Below are 12,497 nucleotides of genomic sequence, written 5' to 3' on the forward strand. Positions count from 1 at the left end.
TTCCCCAGCGCGCCTCCGACTGCTGTGAGAAAGGCAATCTTTTCATGTGCGGTTAGGGGTGGCGGGGTTGGGTATAATGCGCAGCTGCAATCATCTAATATTAAAAGGAAAGGCTCAGATCAACCCTAGCCTGCTGTGTGTGGTGGAATGTGTCACTGGCATTTTTATAGGGGCTCGGTCACATTAAAAGTAGAATTAAATTTTTTTCCCAGTTTAGCAAAAGCAATTAAAATACCACTCTTGGGTTAAGACTGTTTGCAGAATAAATAATGAACATTATCCGCTCTGAACATAGACAAAATTTGCGTGTCAATGTGAGTATGAACACTTACATGAAACTGAAATGAAACTAAGTTTGTCATTATAAGTACACATGAGGAGCTACTCTGCATGCATTGCCATGTCTATTGTCATATGATAAAAACATGAGATGCACATGAGAATGTCTGATGGCCAGGACAGGCCATTCAACCTGGGGGTCATCATTTTAATAATAACAGAGTAAAGTGCTGTTTTCTGAGAAGAAGATTGGGCAGACAGGCGCGAGACGAGGTCTGTGTACAGATACAAAGACTGACATAGACACAAATCTTCAAAAAAATGTCAACTCTAATGACAGCGAGCAAACGTGTCCTCCTCCGACTCTGCTCACGGGCAGCACTGGACCCGACCCTAAGCGTCCAGGCCGTCGGGTTTACACTGAACACGACGGCTCGCCGTGGAGCGAAAACGCACGGACGGCCATTTCCAAAACCCACGCGCACACAACACAGAGGACCGCCGCCACAGACACGCCGGGGTTTAATCGCGGGGTTTACCCAGAAGGCCCGGCTGTGGCGCGGCGCGGGGAGGGCGCGGTACAGTACCTCGGGGAGTCCGGCTGGGGCTGGGCGCGGGGTTTCCCAGGGGGGAGGCGACTCTTCCCGTCTCTGGGCTGGGGGGCGGGCGGGGGCTGGCGGGAGCGCGAGAGAGGCAGGTCTGGCTGGCGGCCGCGGGACATGGCGAGTTTCGCGGGGTTGGGGTGGGCTGCGCTCGGCTCCTGCGTCCGCAGGCCCCGCTGGCTCCCTGGAGTCTGGCTAGTAACGCACCACGCCCCCTCTCTCTCTCTCTCTCTCTCTCTCTCTCTCTCTCTCCCCAAAGACCCAGGCCGGGTCCAGCAGGTGCTGGCTATAGAAAGGCCCGCCTTGTAACCGTAACCAGGGCTGGGGGTGGGGGCTGGTGGCGGTGGGGGGGGGGTTATAAAAAGCCGCATGCCTCATCCTACGGGGTCCCAGACCGCATGTTTATGGGCTGGATCCGAATACAGGAGCTGCGCGGAAGGAGCAGATGCGCTCTCACGCTAAAAAATCACAGCATTCTTTTTAGGGCTCATAAACGGGTTTGCTTTTCGGGATTCCTGCCGCAGACCCATTTCTGTTTCGGTTCCGTTCGCCCGCAGCCCAAAACACAGGGTGTGGCTCATCCTGTTGGGTCCACCCCAGCGGTCTTGTCACGCAGCCACAATGATCTGCCGCATCCTCCTTCAATTAATCACGCCACCACTGCTTTGTTCCGTGTCTGGCTGACTACAGAAATACCTACACTATAGTCAGTGTTCCGCGCTTCCTACAGACACAGCTACGGTATTCATCAGGGGGGCAGCGGATGAGTAATCATCTGAATTATCTAATTATCTGACAGGATGCGATCTGAAATGTCACATCAACAATCTCCCTAGAACACTGAGGGGTCACAGAGCCACAAATGCCACCCGCTGTCCAAGCCTCTACCCAACCCCGTCGCCCACAATCCTTTGTGCTCAGTGCCACAACACAAGCTTGTCTGGCCCTGTGATGTCACTGCACCATGTGCCAGCCTAGATTCCTCCATGGTATATTTGCAAATTGTCAACTGGTCTTGTGCCCCAATTCTGGCTGATAACCCCCCCCCCCAACATGGCACCTGTCCCGAACCGCTTTGGGAAAAATCCCAGGGGCTCTGAGAGGAATGGGGGGCAGCTGTCCACCCCCCATCCGAGCTGGAGTCTGCAGCCTGGAGCCTCTAACGCAGTACTGTCCTACACTGGCCCTGGCAGAAATGAGGGCTCAGCACACACACACAGTCCTGAGCCAGTCTCTGCATAACTGCAAAATGATCCTCCCCCAGGAATGCCCCCAATGTCTGGTATTTTACTATTCTTTTAGATGACCCCCCCCCCCCCGCCCAGACTGTCTGTTTGCAACAAAGGAATACTGTAGTATGCGTTCTCCTCTCTCTGATTACACAGCAATGATTTATGTCGATGTGGTCACGAAGTTCACCTTTTATAGACCCTTTGGCAGTCAATTCATTTGACTGTTTTATCTTGCAACATATGTCAGTGTACTGTCATGTGTTGCTTTGGCAAATTAGGCCATTGTGACAAAGAAACAATTGATATTGTCCTTTTCCGAAGTTAATTATATTGAATTGTTGAGGCTTTATTGTTTTTAGTGATTATTTTCAGACACCAAAGGTTTAGTCGCATTGCAATGGCTAAAACAATCTAAGGTAAGTAATGAACGAATTGAACAGAACCAAATAATACTGATCAGATGCTTTCAAATGCCCTTAAAGATCAATTATAAGATAAAGATTAGAAACAGTAATTAATGGTGGTAGTGGGGGGTTTGTACCTGGACTGCATGTCTTGCGTTTTTTGGTGGGGGGCTGGCGCCGTCCCGGGGGGTTGGTGCGTGACCCGCTGCTGCAGCTCCACGAGGGACTGGTAGTACTGCTGCTGCTGCTGCTGCTGCTGCTTGTACCGGGACAGGATGAAGAACAGCCCCAGGATGGTCTTCAGATTCCCATTCCGGATTTCTGTGCAGAGGGCAACGGACAGCACGTGAGCATGAGCAAACACACCCGCACACACACTAACACACACTGCGCTGCTCCAAGAAAATAACAAATAAACAAAGAAACGTGTCGGTAGGGGCTCTCAGCGCAGCACAGACACATTAGCATCCTCTTATCGGCTAGTGTACAAAATGTGTGTGACATGATATTATGTCCATGCACATAATGTGGACATGATAATTAATAGGAGAGGGAGCTGATAGGCTGTGGAAACGCGGGTCATTTTTAAAACATGCTGCTGATCGAGTCAGATGATAAACACATACCCACAAGACGAAACTGAATGTTTCATGAATGTGGGGACTCACAAGTGGAGCACAAATAAAATCAATTTGTGAAACGGTTTTCCCCTCTAGAAACGCATCAAATAAAGCACAACAATTTGGGCGACAACCCCTAAACAGCTGAATCAAGTTTCTCTGCAGAGTGTGAAAATTGGAGTGAGTGCTCTCTTCAGGGCTTTGCTTTCTAATTTCTGGAAACAATCATTTATATTATAAAAAGGAAATGTCTTTTCTTTTCCAAACGCTGTTTCAACAAAAACATTTCCTAGTAAACATGGTTAGCTTGATATTTGAGGTAGAAAAACATGCAAATCCGCAAATGATCAAATAAAAACAGAGATATACCTCCACGACGTCGATTCTTCGAGGCATATTCTCTGAACTGCTAGACGTGTCTTGCCAAAATTGCAAATAACTGTTTTTTCCCAGAAAAGTTTTTTCCCCCCTTGATGAATACTGCTAAATCTCACCATGGGATACGGCCACTCTGGCCCAAAACTAGACAAACGAAATGAACTTGGAAAAGAGACCGACAGAATGACTGTGAGAACCGCTTGACCTTAAATTCACATTTGTTAGCGCATCATAACGCATGTGCAAATAAAAAAATGGTCCTCATATTAAGACATTTTAAATCATAAATGTGGCTTCATTGAACGTTCTCCATTTTAGCAGCCCCAGAAGGTTTGCAGGGGCTGTTCAGTAAGAGAGACACAGACAAAGCATTCAGGAAAATCCCCACAGAGAGACCCCTCAATCGCAGATTCCCCACCCCCCAATACATATTTTATTTCAGGATTTTAATCTCTGTACTGGTCTGTCCTGGCCCTGGGTCTTACCTAAAGGCTCCAAAAAAAAAAAAGTTGAAAAAAAGGGCAAACAGACTTCAAAAGTGGGGTGAGGTCATGTGACTGCTGTCGCTGGGGTCCACGCTCATTCACGAGAACGCACTCGCTCAGCGCCAGCCATCAAAAGGGCGGGAAAACAAGGCAGCGCAGCCAGGACTCGCACACACCCGTCTCCATGGCGCCGCCTCGTAAACAGGCTCGGTGTGATGTCACTCACGGTGGTCTTTTCACACGGTGAAAAAAAAAGGGCCTCCCAAGCACTCCTCAGCAGCCGGATCACGAAGGAGAGTCTGACACACGTCTGATGAAGGTGAGAGCGGTTTCAAGCACGCGCGGGCTCGGACCAGGAGACACAGCCAGGCCCCACAGCACAGTGCTTTGCGCGTCTCCTCCTCGCAGACAGAGAGCACATTTCCCAGCGTCGTGTGAAGTCAGCCTAATGTAAACAGGCCCTGGTCATTTCAGCCCTGCCGAAGAGGGCAGTGAAGTTCTTCTCAGGAAATTGCCTCTACATTACACAGCGATTATCTGATGAGAACCCACACAGAGAAACCTTCGGCTTCGGCTAATGATGCTAACAGAACAGAAACGCTGAGACGCACGGTCTGACAGGACCACGTGCGTTTTGAGGCTGAGGCATGCTGATAATGATCTGCATATGCAGAAGTTTAACACTCTCTCCATGGCTTGCTTTGCGGTAGGACGGTGAGAACTGTCTCCCTCAAAAAAAAAAGATATTTAATTCTCAAGGGACTCCTTAGTTTAATAAATAAATAACTCATGTTGAATAGGAATAGGACCATCATACCAGGCTTTAGCTATCAATAATAAGTCATAAAAGTGAGCTGCGGAGTACAACATCATTTCCTGTTTTTTGTGCGCATTGAGGAGAGGAAGCGAGCACCCATTTTGCCATCGACAGCAGTAACGCACAGCAGCACTGGAATTCAACAACAAAAAAAAAAAAAGAGCCAGCCTTACCTTCGGCGGAGAGACCCTGTACGTTCAGTCCTCTGGCTTCCAGGAAACTGAGGCAGGCGTCCACGTTCTCGATCTGAAAGGAGGAAGCGAGAGTCGGGCTGGGTGGGTGCTGCGCTCGGCGGGGAGAGAGGGGACGGAGGGAGCACACGGGCGCATGAATGCCGCGCATTCAGGGCCAGTCAGTCAGTCGGTCGGTCAGTCGGTCGGCCCGCGCGTGCTGAGCGTAGCGTTTAGCGCCTGTGATTAGTGCTAATTACCCCCCCCCCCCCCCGGTCCATAAAGCAGCCATTGTCCGCTCGCCGCCGTCCGACCCCCCGCGACCCCGGCGGGGAGGATATGGGGGGAGGGTTGCCCCCCACCGCATGGGGCGGCGTGGCGTAAAAACCTCACATGACCCACCTACACGGGACCTCGCGGGGGGCGAGGAAAGAGCCCCGGGTTCCGGGATGGGAAAGGGGAAAACCCCCGGCGCCCTGTCACTCCGTCGCGTGGACCGTAGGAATGCAGAGCGGCGCTAACGCCACACACACAGACTGGCGGGGGAGCTAGCGCCGCGCCGCGCTACGATGCGCCCCTGACCTTTAGAAAGGGAGGGAGGAGGCGGGCGGCGGTGGCCAGCTCATCTGCATAGAAAGCGCTCGGGGGGGGGCAGTGTGACTGAGCAGGCCTTTCTTTCGCTGACTGTAGGGCCTCTGTGCTGTGCTGTACGCCGGCCCGCTGCCCGATGACCTACCCCCCCGACCCCCCGTCCAGCGGCGGAGTCAAACTCCCACCCCGCACACCCTCCGTCACCTCGCTGTGTGGGGGGGGGGGTGTCATAGGACGGTGACGGCACTGTAAGGGCCCTGTGTCCGGAGAGCGTCAGACACGGCGAGCGTCCACAAAGAGAGACCAATGCTGGGGGAGGTTCGGGTTTCCTGCAGCCTCGCTGGCATTGTGTGACGGGACAATGGCTGGGCTCCCTGCCCCTGGATGGAGCCCCACAGATCACGCTGTGTCAGAAGCAGCGCCCCTCTCACACCACGCTTCTGTTCCCCTCTCGCGTGCCGCGCCACTGACGCCATTACCCGACCCCCGACCCGCCAGGGTCCTGTCTCAGTGGTGGCGGTGTGATTTGTGGTGTGACGTACGGACGCGAGGGCGTCTGGACCGGGCTTCTGACGAGACGCAGACCCGCGCGCAGTGAGTCAGCGCTGCTGTCCGCGGGGCAGGACGGATGAGTGTTTACACACGGCTTATCCCAACACAGCGGCGCCCGCGGCCCCTGCACCTAGCCCTGCAGTGCAGTGCGTGTGAGATGCCAAAACGGAGACGGGGCGCGTTATTAAACGGGGTACGCCCTCCTGAACACGCGGCTCCACCCGCGAGCGTGCCGCCGACCCCATCCCGCCACCAACCGCGACCATCGCCAGCTCCCTTCAGCCCTCAGGCGCCTCCACGCACACCCCCGCCACCCTGCCCTCGCCCTCCTGTAACGGGACGCCCCGTGGTCCCCATTCGGCTAGGGAGCAAAGCACTGGAATTTTGTTCCATGTAGAGATACTGGAGAACAGTTTCTACACAGCTCTCCAACTCTCTCTCCAACAGAGTTAGACAAAATCAGCGGCACTCTTCCTTCAATTAAAATCCTTGATCCACAAAATAAATACTAGTGGGCAGCATTTTTGGATTTTTTAAAGAGGCAATTTGTTGATGAGGCGCGTGTGACTATAAAAGCTGCTTTGGGATCCTGGTGAAGAGATCTAACTGCTCCCCGTATGCTCATCAATCATAAGAGCTCCCAACACAAGCAGGACGGCCCCCCAAACGCCAAATAACTCAAAGATGCGATTAATTATTTTCTCTCGTTCGGCCTTAACTTTTAAATAAAGCGCACGATGCTGCCGCTAGCACGGGGACTCACTGCGGCCAGAAGCGCGTTGTTTATTTTCTGTCTGACTGTTGGAGACGACTTCAGCGGCAGCAGCTGGAGTGGAATATTTTTCAAGGGCGAGCGCTAACGCCTCCCGCGTGCCGCGTCACACAAACCGCCGTTTAACTTGGCGGCTTCTCCTTTTCATCTCGCGGGATTTTTTTTTTTTTTAACAAGTTTTCGGGGAGGAATTCGGCGGGCCGCGAAAGTTCCTCCGCCGTCTCCTCAGACGCGGGAGGGTTTCCCAGCTTCGCCCCAAGTCGTTAAGCGCAATTCGGAAAGGAAAATATCCGACAAGGGGAGACTAAGCACCCCAGACCAATTACAACCATTACCGCTGCTTATGTTTATTTGAATAACGTGATTTTTCCTTGTCGAAGTTTATTGTGTTTTCAGTCACAGTCTTAATAAATAATATAATAATAATAACCCTAGCTGCACGAAGGAACATAATTAGCTGGATGTAGTTCTCATTTGTCTGGTGCTACATCCCTTCCGAGAGTAATCCAAGTCACAGTGTGATGAAACCTACAACTGAACACCAACGGGAATTTGGACAAGGACAAGTGACAGATCACTTCATTCTAAAACGGGTTCTTCTCAAAGTGCGGGAAAGCAACACCACGTGTACTACAGGCCCCTGCAAAAGGAAACTCGAAAATGTGTAGAAGTGATACTCTGCCATTTTTCAGTTAGAATAGAAATCTTGCTTCCCCATTTCACCAGTGGGGAATCAGAAACATGGCCGCCCGTCCATGTGTGCCACAGACAGTCGCACAAGAAAAAGTCTAGAAAAAACACACTAGAAAACGTCTTAAAGATGGGCAGAAAAGAACAAATAGCAGACTGTGTTCTGATTGGGTGAGGGCCCATGATAACCCCCTGGCAGTGTGAAGGAGCTCCAGATTCACGAGTGGAAACAGACAGAGGACAAAGCAGTGTGAGATGCGGCTGCTTCGCCGCTGCAGTGCCTACTCTCCTCCTCCTCCTGTCCAGCTCCATGGTTACCGCGGCGCATGGCGTCGCTGCAGCACAGCGTGCACCTCGACCCAGTCAAAGCGTGCGCGGCTGTGACTCATAGCGACACCGCAAACACACAGCTTACCGACACGGGCCGCACACCCCCGATATTACTGGCCGTGAAACTCCCACTCACGACGGAGGGTGTTTGTGAAGTACTGTGCAGAAGGACAAGGAGGCGTGACTTTCCAACGAGGATGAGAATCATCATTTTATTTTTTGCAATTCACTTCACGATTTCTGTGTACATGTTTATTTGTAACCATATGCTCTTATCCTTTGCTGGGAAACACTTTGAGTTGCCATGAATGAACGCAGCTGTTCAATAAAAAAGTTTATAATTACAATCAATCATCGCACCGCAAACCAGCTCTCCCGTGCCAAGCCCGTGGTGCCAGTCACCCCACCTTGAGTAACTTCACCCCAAACTTTTAAAAAAGTGAAGCTTTGGAAACGCAGCAATAAAAAAATAAAAAATAACTCTCCGTTACGCGATCGGTACGCGCTCCTTTGAACTTCTCCGCGGTTCTTCTTAATCAGGCCCCGTAATTACGCAGCTCAGGAGCCGGGGCTTTGTTTTCTGCTGAGCGCTGGCTTTCTGTGGCGGTGACTGCGCTGTGGTGCCGGGACGCTTCTCTCCCACTTCAGAGAGGCTCCCGAAAAGCCGATTATAAAACGCGCAGCCGTCCCGAGTCTGGAAATCGATGCGGCCGAATCGTGTCAGATGAAAAACAGGGGGGGGGCTGCCGCCCGTCCACGGGCAACCAGGCGAGGGCCTCTCTACGGCACGCCGGATTAATGGCATTCTGAGCCGGGCCATCCCACACCGGATCAATCTCCCCGTTTTCAATTACATTTCCATAAATATTTTAACCGTGGGAGAAATGGGTTAGACTGCGGCTGGTGGGCCTGAATGACAAAACCATTCAGGGGACAGGTGCTCAGAGTTTACCCACTTACACCCCCCTCTGCCCCAGCCCCTCACCCCCACCCTATTATACTATACCTAACATCCATATCTGCATCATTCACAAACACAGCATGATCTGTATGTTGTTTTAAAGCTTAGAAATGGGTTGGACAAATATTCAGTCCTATAAAAACAAGTTCAACTGCAATCATCTACAAATGCATAAACTCCTATGTCAATTTCTGAATATGTCAGAGCTTAGACCCTTTACATCTCCTGAAGTCTTTGTGCTCTGCCTGCTATTGGCTAAGGCATCGCAAACTCTCGAATGCAGGGCGCCAGACAACTCATGAAACGATTCTTGTTAAAATCAAAAAGGGGCGTGTTCACAACATGATTGACGTGAAAGGGAACAAGCCATCAAGGACAGTCACAGCGTCATGATAAATAACTACCATCGGATGCTTTTGGTTCACCTTGGCCCATCTGCAAGGGCACATGTGAGGTCTGGAGAGCTCTCTGCGGTATGGGTTCACACACGCAGTTTAAGGGTCCCAGCTAGACTCCAGACGTGCCAGCTGCGGGGTCTTTTTGGGGAAGGCGTGCCCGGAATGTGATCGGCGGGAATGCGACCCGGAATCTCAGCCATCCCGCGCACGCCAGTCATCCTGGTCGCCACAAAACTTAAGGGGGCGGGGGGGGGGGGGGGTGACCTGCACCCCTACACAACAGCACTGTGGCAGCACTGTGGCTCAGGCTATGAAAGCCCGCGGGGGGGCCCTGTGCTTAGCGCTGATTGCTCAGCAGGCTAATGAGCTCCCCGAGGAGAACTCAAGTCAATGGACGTGTATGTGCCACGTACCTGTCAAGCGCACAGTCACTGCCAGTGTTGATTCAGACCGCCGCACGGGAGAAATGTTTATTTTATGAAGTGCTAAATCACCTGCAATTCAGCTCATCAGCTACAACAGCATGTGACTGTTCCAATCACCAATCAGCAACCAGGAAGATCCCTCGCAATCATATCTACCGTTATTTTTAACTTTGTAATTACCCATCGCATATACCTCCTCCTTTCACTCTAGTTTCTCTGTCTCTCTCCCTCTCTAGCACACCCTCTTCTAAAATCACCCCCTTTCAGCGACACACCTTTACCTGAGCCCTGCACCACACCAATGCTGCCCCCTGCTGGGCCAGCTGATCCCTTTCACGGAGCCCATAATCCATCAGGGTTCAGCGGACTCACAGCCTGTGCAGGCCTGGCTCTGCCTCGGCCCTGAGGACTGTGTGGATGGAGCTAAAACTAAAGCTGTCCTCATCTGGCATTTTTTACAGCAGCAACAGGCAACCCGGCATCATAAAAATGCCTCTCAAATACTACAATTTAACTAGGGCCATTGGAAAAGCTGGGCTACTCAAACAGGAGGACACTTTGAATTTATTTCAAAATTAGACAGCCAAAAGACTTACGCACTGTGAATCAGCATATTTCGTGCCTATTAGCTAAACATTTCATACTTGCAGAAATACCTGCGCCATAAATTATACATATAAGTTGAGGGATATAGCTTGTACCTTTCGTTACAAATCAAGGTGCTTAAATATTTACAACGACAGGCAGAATGTCTTCTGAAAACACCACTTCAGGACACTAAAGACACAGACAGTCATGCAGCACACAACTCACTCTGCCGGCACACAGCCCAGCCGTCCGAACGCGAAAGCGCCGACTTACCATCTGAGTGTGACTCCGGGGGCAGCCGTTGATGTCCTCCACCTTCTCATTAGCTGCAGGGGGGAAGGAAGAGAGCAGAGGAAGAGGAGGAGGAGGGGTAGGGGGGGAAGAGAGAGAGAGGGCTGAGCTTCAGTCTGAGCACCGCGGCGTGGAAGAGAAGCAGTGCAGCTAAAGCAGCCGGGGCCAACTGCCTCTCCACTGAAACAGCAGCCCCTGCCAAACTGGCGCTGACGCCCCCCCCACCCCACCCGCCCCCAGCCCTGAGCCGCTGCCTGTCTGAGAGCTGGGGGAGAGCAGGGGGAACGAGGGGGAGACACACAGACCGCTCTGGAGAGCACACATGGGACACACATGCTGTAATAGAGCGTAAACGCTTTACAATCAGAGGCTTTACGCGCCGAGGTCACGGATTTCTCTGGAGAGGGGCGGCGGCGGCGGCGGCGGCGGTGGCGGCAGAGAGCCCCGTCTGAATGTCAGGGCTTCACCGCGTTTAACGGCAGCCGCAGATATCAGAGGAGTGTGTGTGTGTGTGTGTGTGTGCGGTGTGTGTGTGTGTGTGCGGTGTGTGTGTGTGTGTGCGTGTGTGTGGCGTACGTGTGTGCATGTGCGTGCGTGCGCGTGTGTGTGTGTGTGCGTGTGTGTGTGTGGCGTACGTGTGTGCGTGTGTGTGTGTGGCGTACGTGTGTGCATGTGCGTGCGTGCGTGCGCGTGTGTGTGTGTGTACATGCAGGTAGAGCAGACCAGCGTATTCTTTCACCTATGATCTGGATGATTTCTGCCAGCAGAACTCCATCTGCGATGTCCTGGGTCAGGTCTTTAATGAGGCGCGGGCACCCGGACTTGGCCAGATAGTGATTGGCCCAATCAGTGTAGATCTGCAGAGGGAGGGAGGAGAGAGAGGGGTGAGGAACCGGAGCCTCAACACTAGAGAGAGAGAAACATGAGAGAGAGAGAGAGAGAGAGAGAAAAGCAAAAAGGGGGAGGGAGAGAGGATGAGAGAAAGAAACCGAGAGAAAGAGAGAGAAACGTAGCGTATCCTGGATGAAGTTACAGTGAGGAGGAAGCCTCAGTCTCCTTGGTGCTGGCGGTGCAGTGTCTTCCTGAGAGGGGCAGGAGTCCCCGTCTGTTTTAACGGCAGGGTCACACAGCCCCCCTGTTTGACACACCGCGACACACCGCCACGCGCAAAAAATAAACAGCGCGGCTGCCGTGGGAACCGCCGCGCACCCGCTCACGGGGAAGTCCTGGCGGTAACGCAGAAAAACCTCACAACCGTTAGCTGTCGCTCATACGGCAGGAAAGAGGGGCCGGAAAAGGGCTTCACAGATCTGAGACGCGACGAGAGAGAGGAGAACGCAGATCTGTAATCGCACCCACGCTGATGCCGTTGAAACGTTGAAAAACCGTTTTCTAAACCCGACATGATGCGCAGCAACAGGAGCTTGTAACACAAAGTTCAAAATGAAGGTTCTGACTGTGCAGAGCAACAACCAAACCTCCCCCAATCCTGTGTAGTGCAAACGAGGAGCTGGGTAAAGCAAGCGATCGCCCCGTCTCACCCTCTCAGTTTAAATGAAAGATTTACTTTGCACTCTACCTGTTTTTATATGTTTATATTAATCTATATCACCATGGAGCCAATATGAGGAAACAGCAGTAATGGTGCTGTTTGTGTTATCATGTCACTCGTCTTATCTGCTGTTCACATGATAAGGCCTGGTGTTATTCATCTACAAGAGCAGTCTGCTAAAAAAACACAGATCATTTGAGGAAGTGCTGTTTTTAAAAAGAATCTATTTTCACCTCCACCAGTACAGCCTGACCTTAAACTCACTCACAATGCGGAGAATACCATGAGTAGAAGTGGCTCACTAAGGGGGTAAAATGGTGGTAAGGAAACGCTTAACAAGGACACTGGAAGAGGTCTTAT

General features: G+C 51.9%; 1 protein-coding gene across 1 annotated transcript in view; it reads right to left on the reverse strand.

Moving 5' to 3' along the window:
* LOC135246049 (neuron navigator 3-like) overlaps positions 1–12,497 on the reverse strand; it is an 87,630-nt gene that overhangs the window by 44,728 nt on the left and 30,405 nt on the right. The window contains 4 exon segments of the mRNA XM_064319541.1: positions 2,655–2,838; positions 4,991–5,063; positions 10,568–10,620; positions 11,325–11,442. Coding sequence (XP_064175611.1) covers positions 2,655–2,838; positions 4,991–5,063; positions 10,568–10,620; positions 11,325–11,442 — 428 coding nt within the window.

This window comes from Anguilla rostrata, chromosome 19, assembly GCF_018555375.3.
Source record: "Anguilla rostrata isolate EN2019 chromosome 19, ASM1855537v3, whole genome shotgun sequence".
NCBI lineage: Eukaryota > Metazoa > Chordata > Actinopteri > Anguilliformes > Anguillidae > Anguilla > Anguilla rostrata.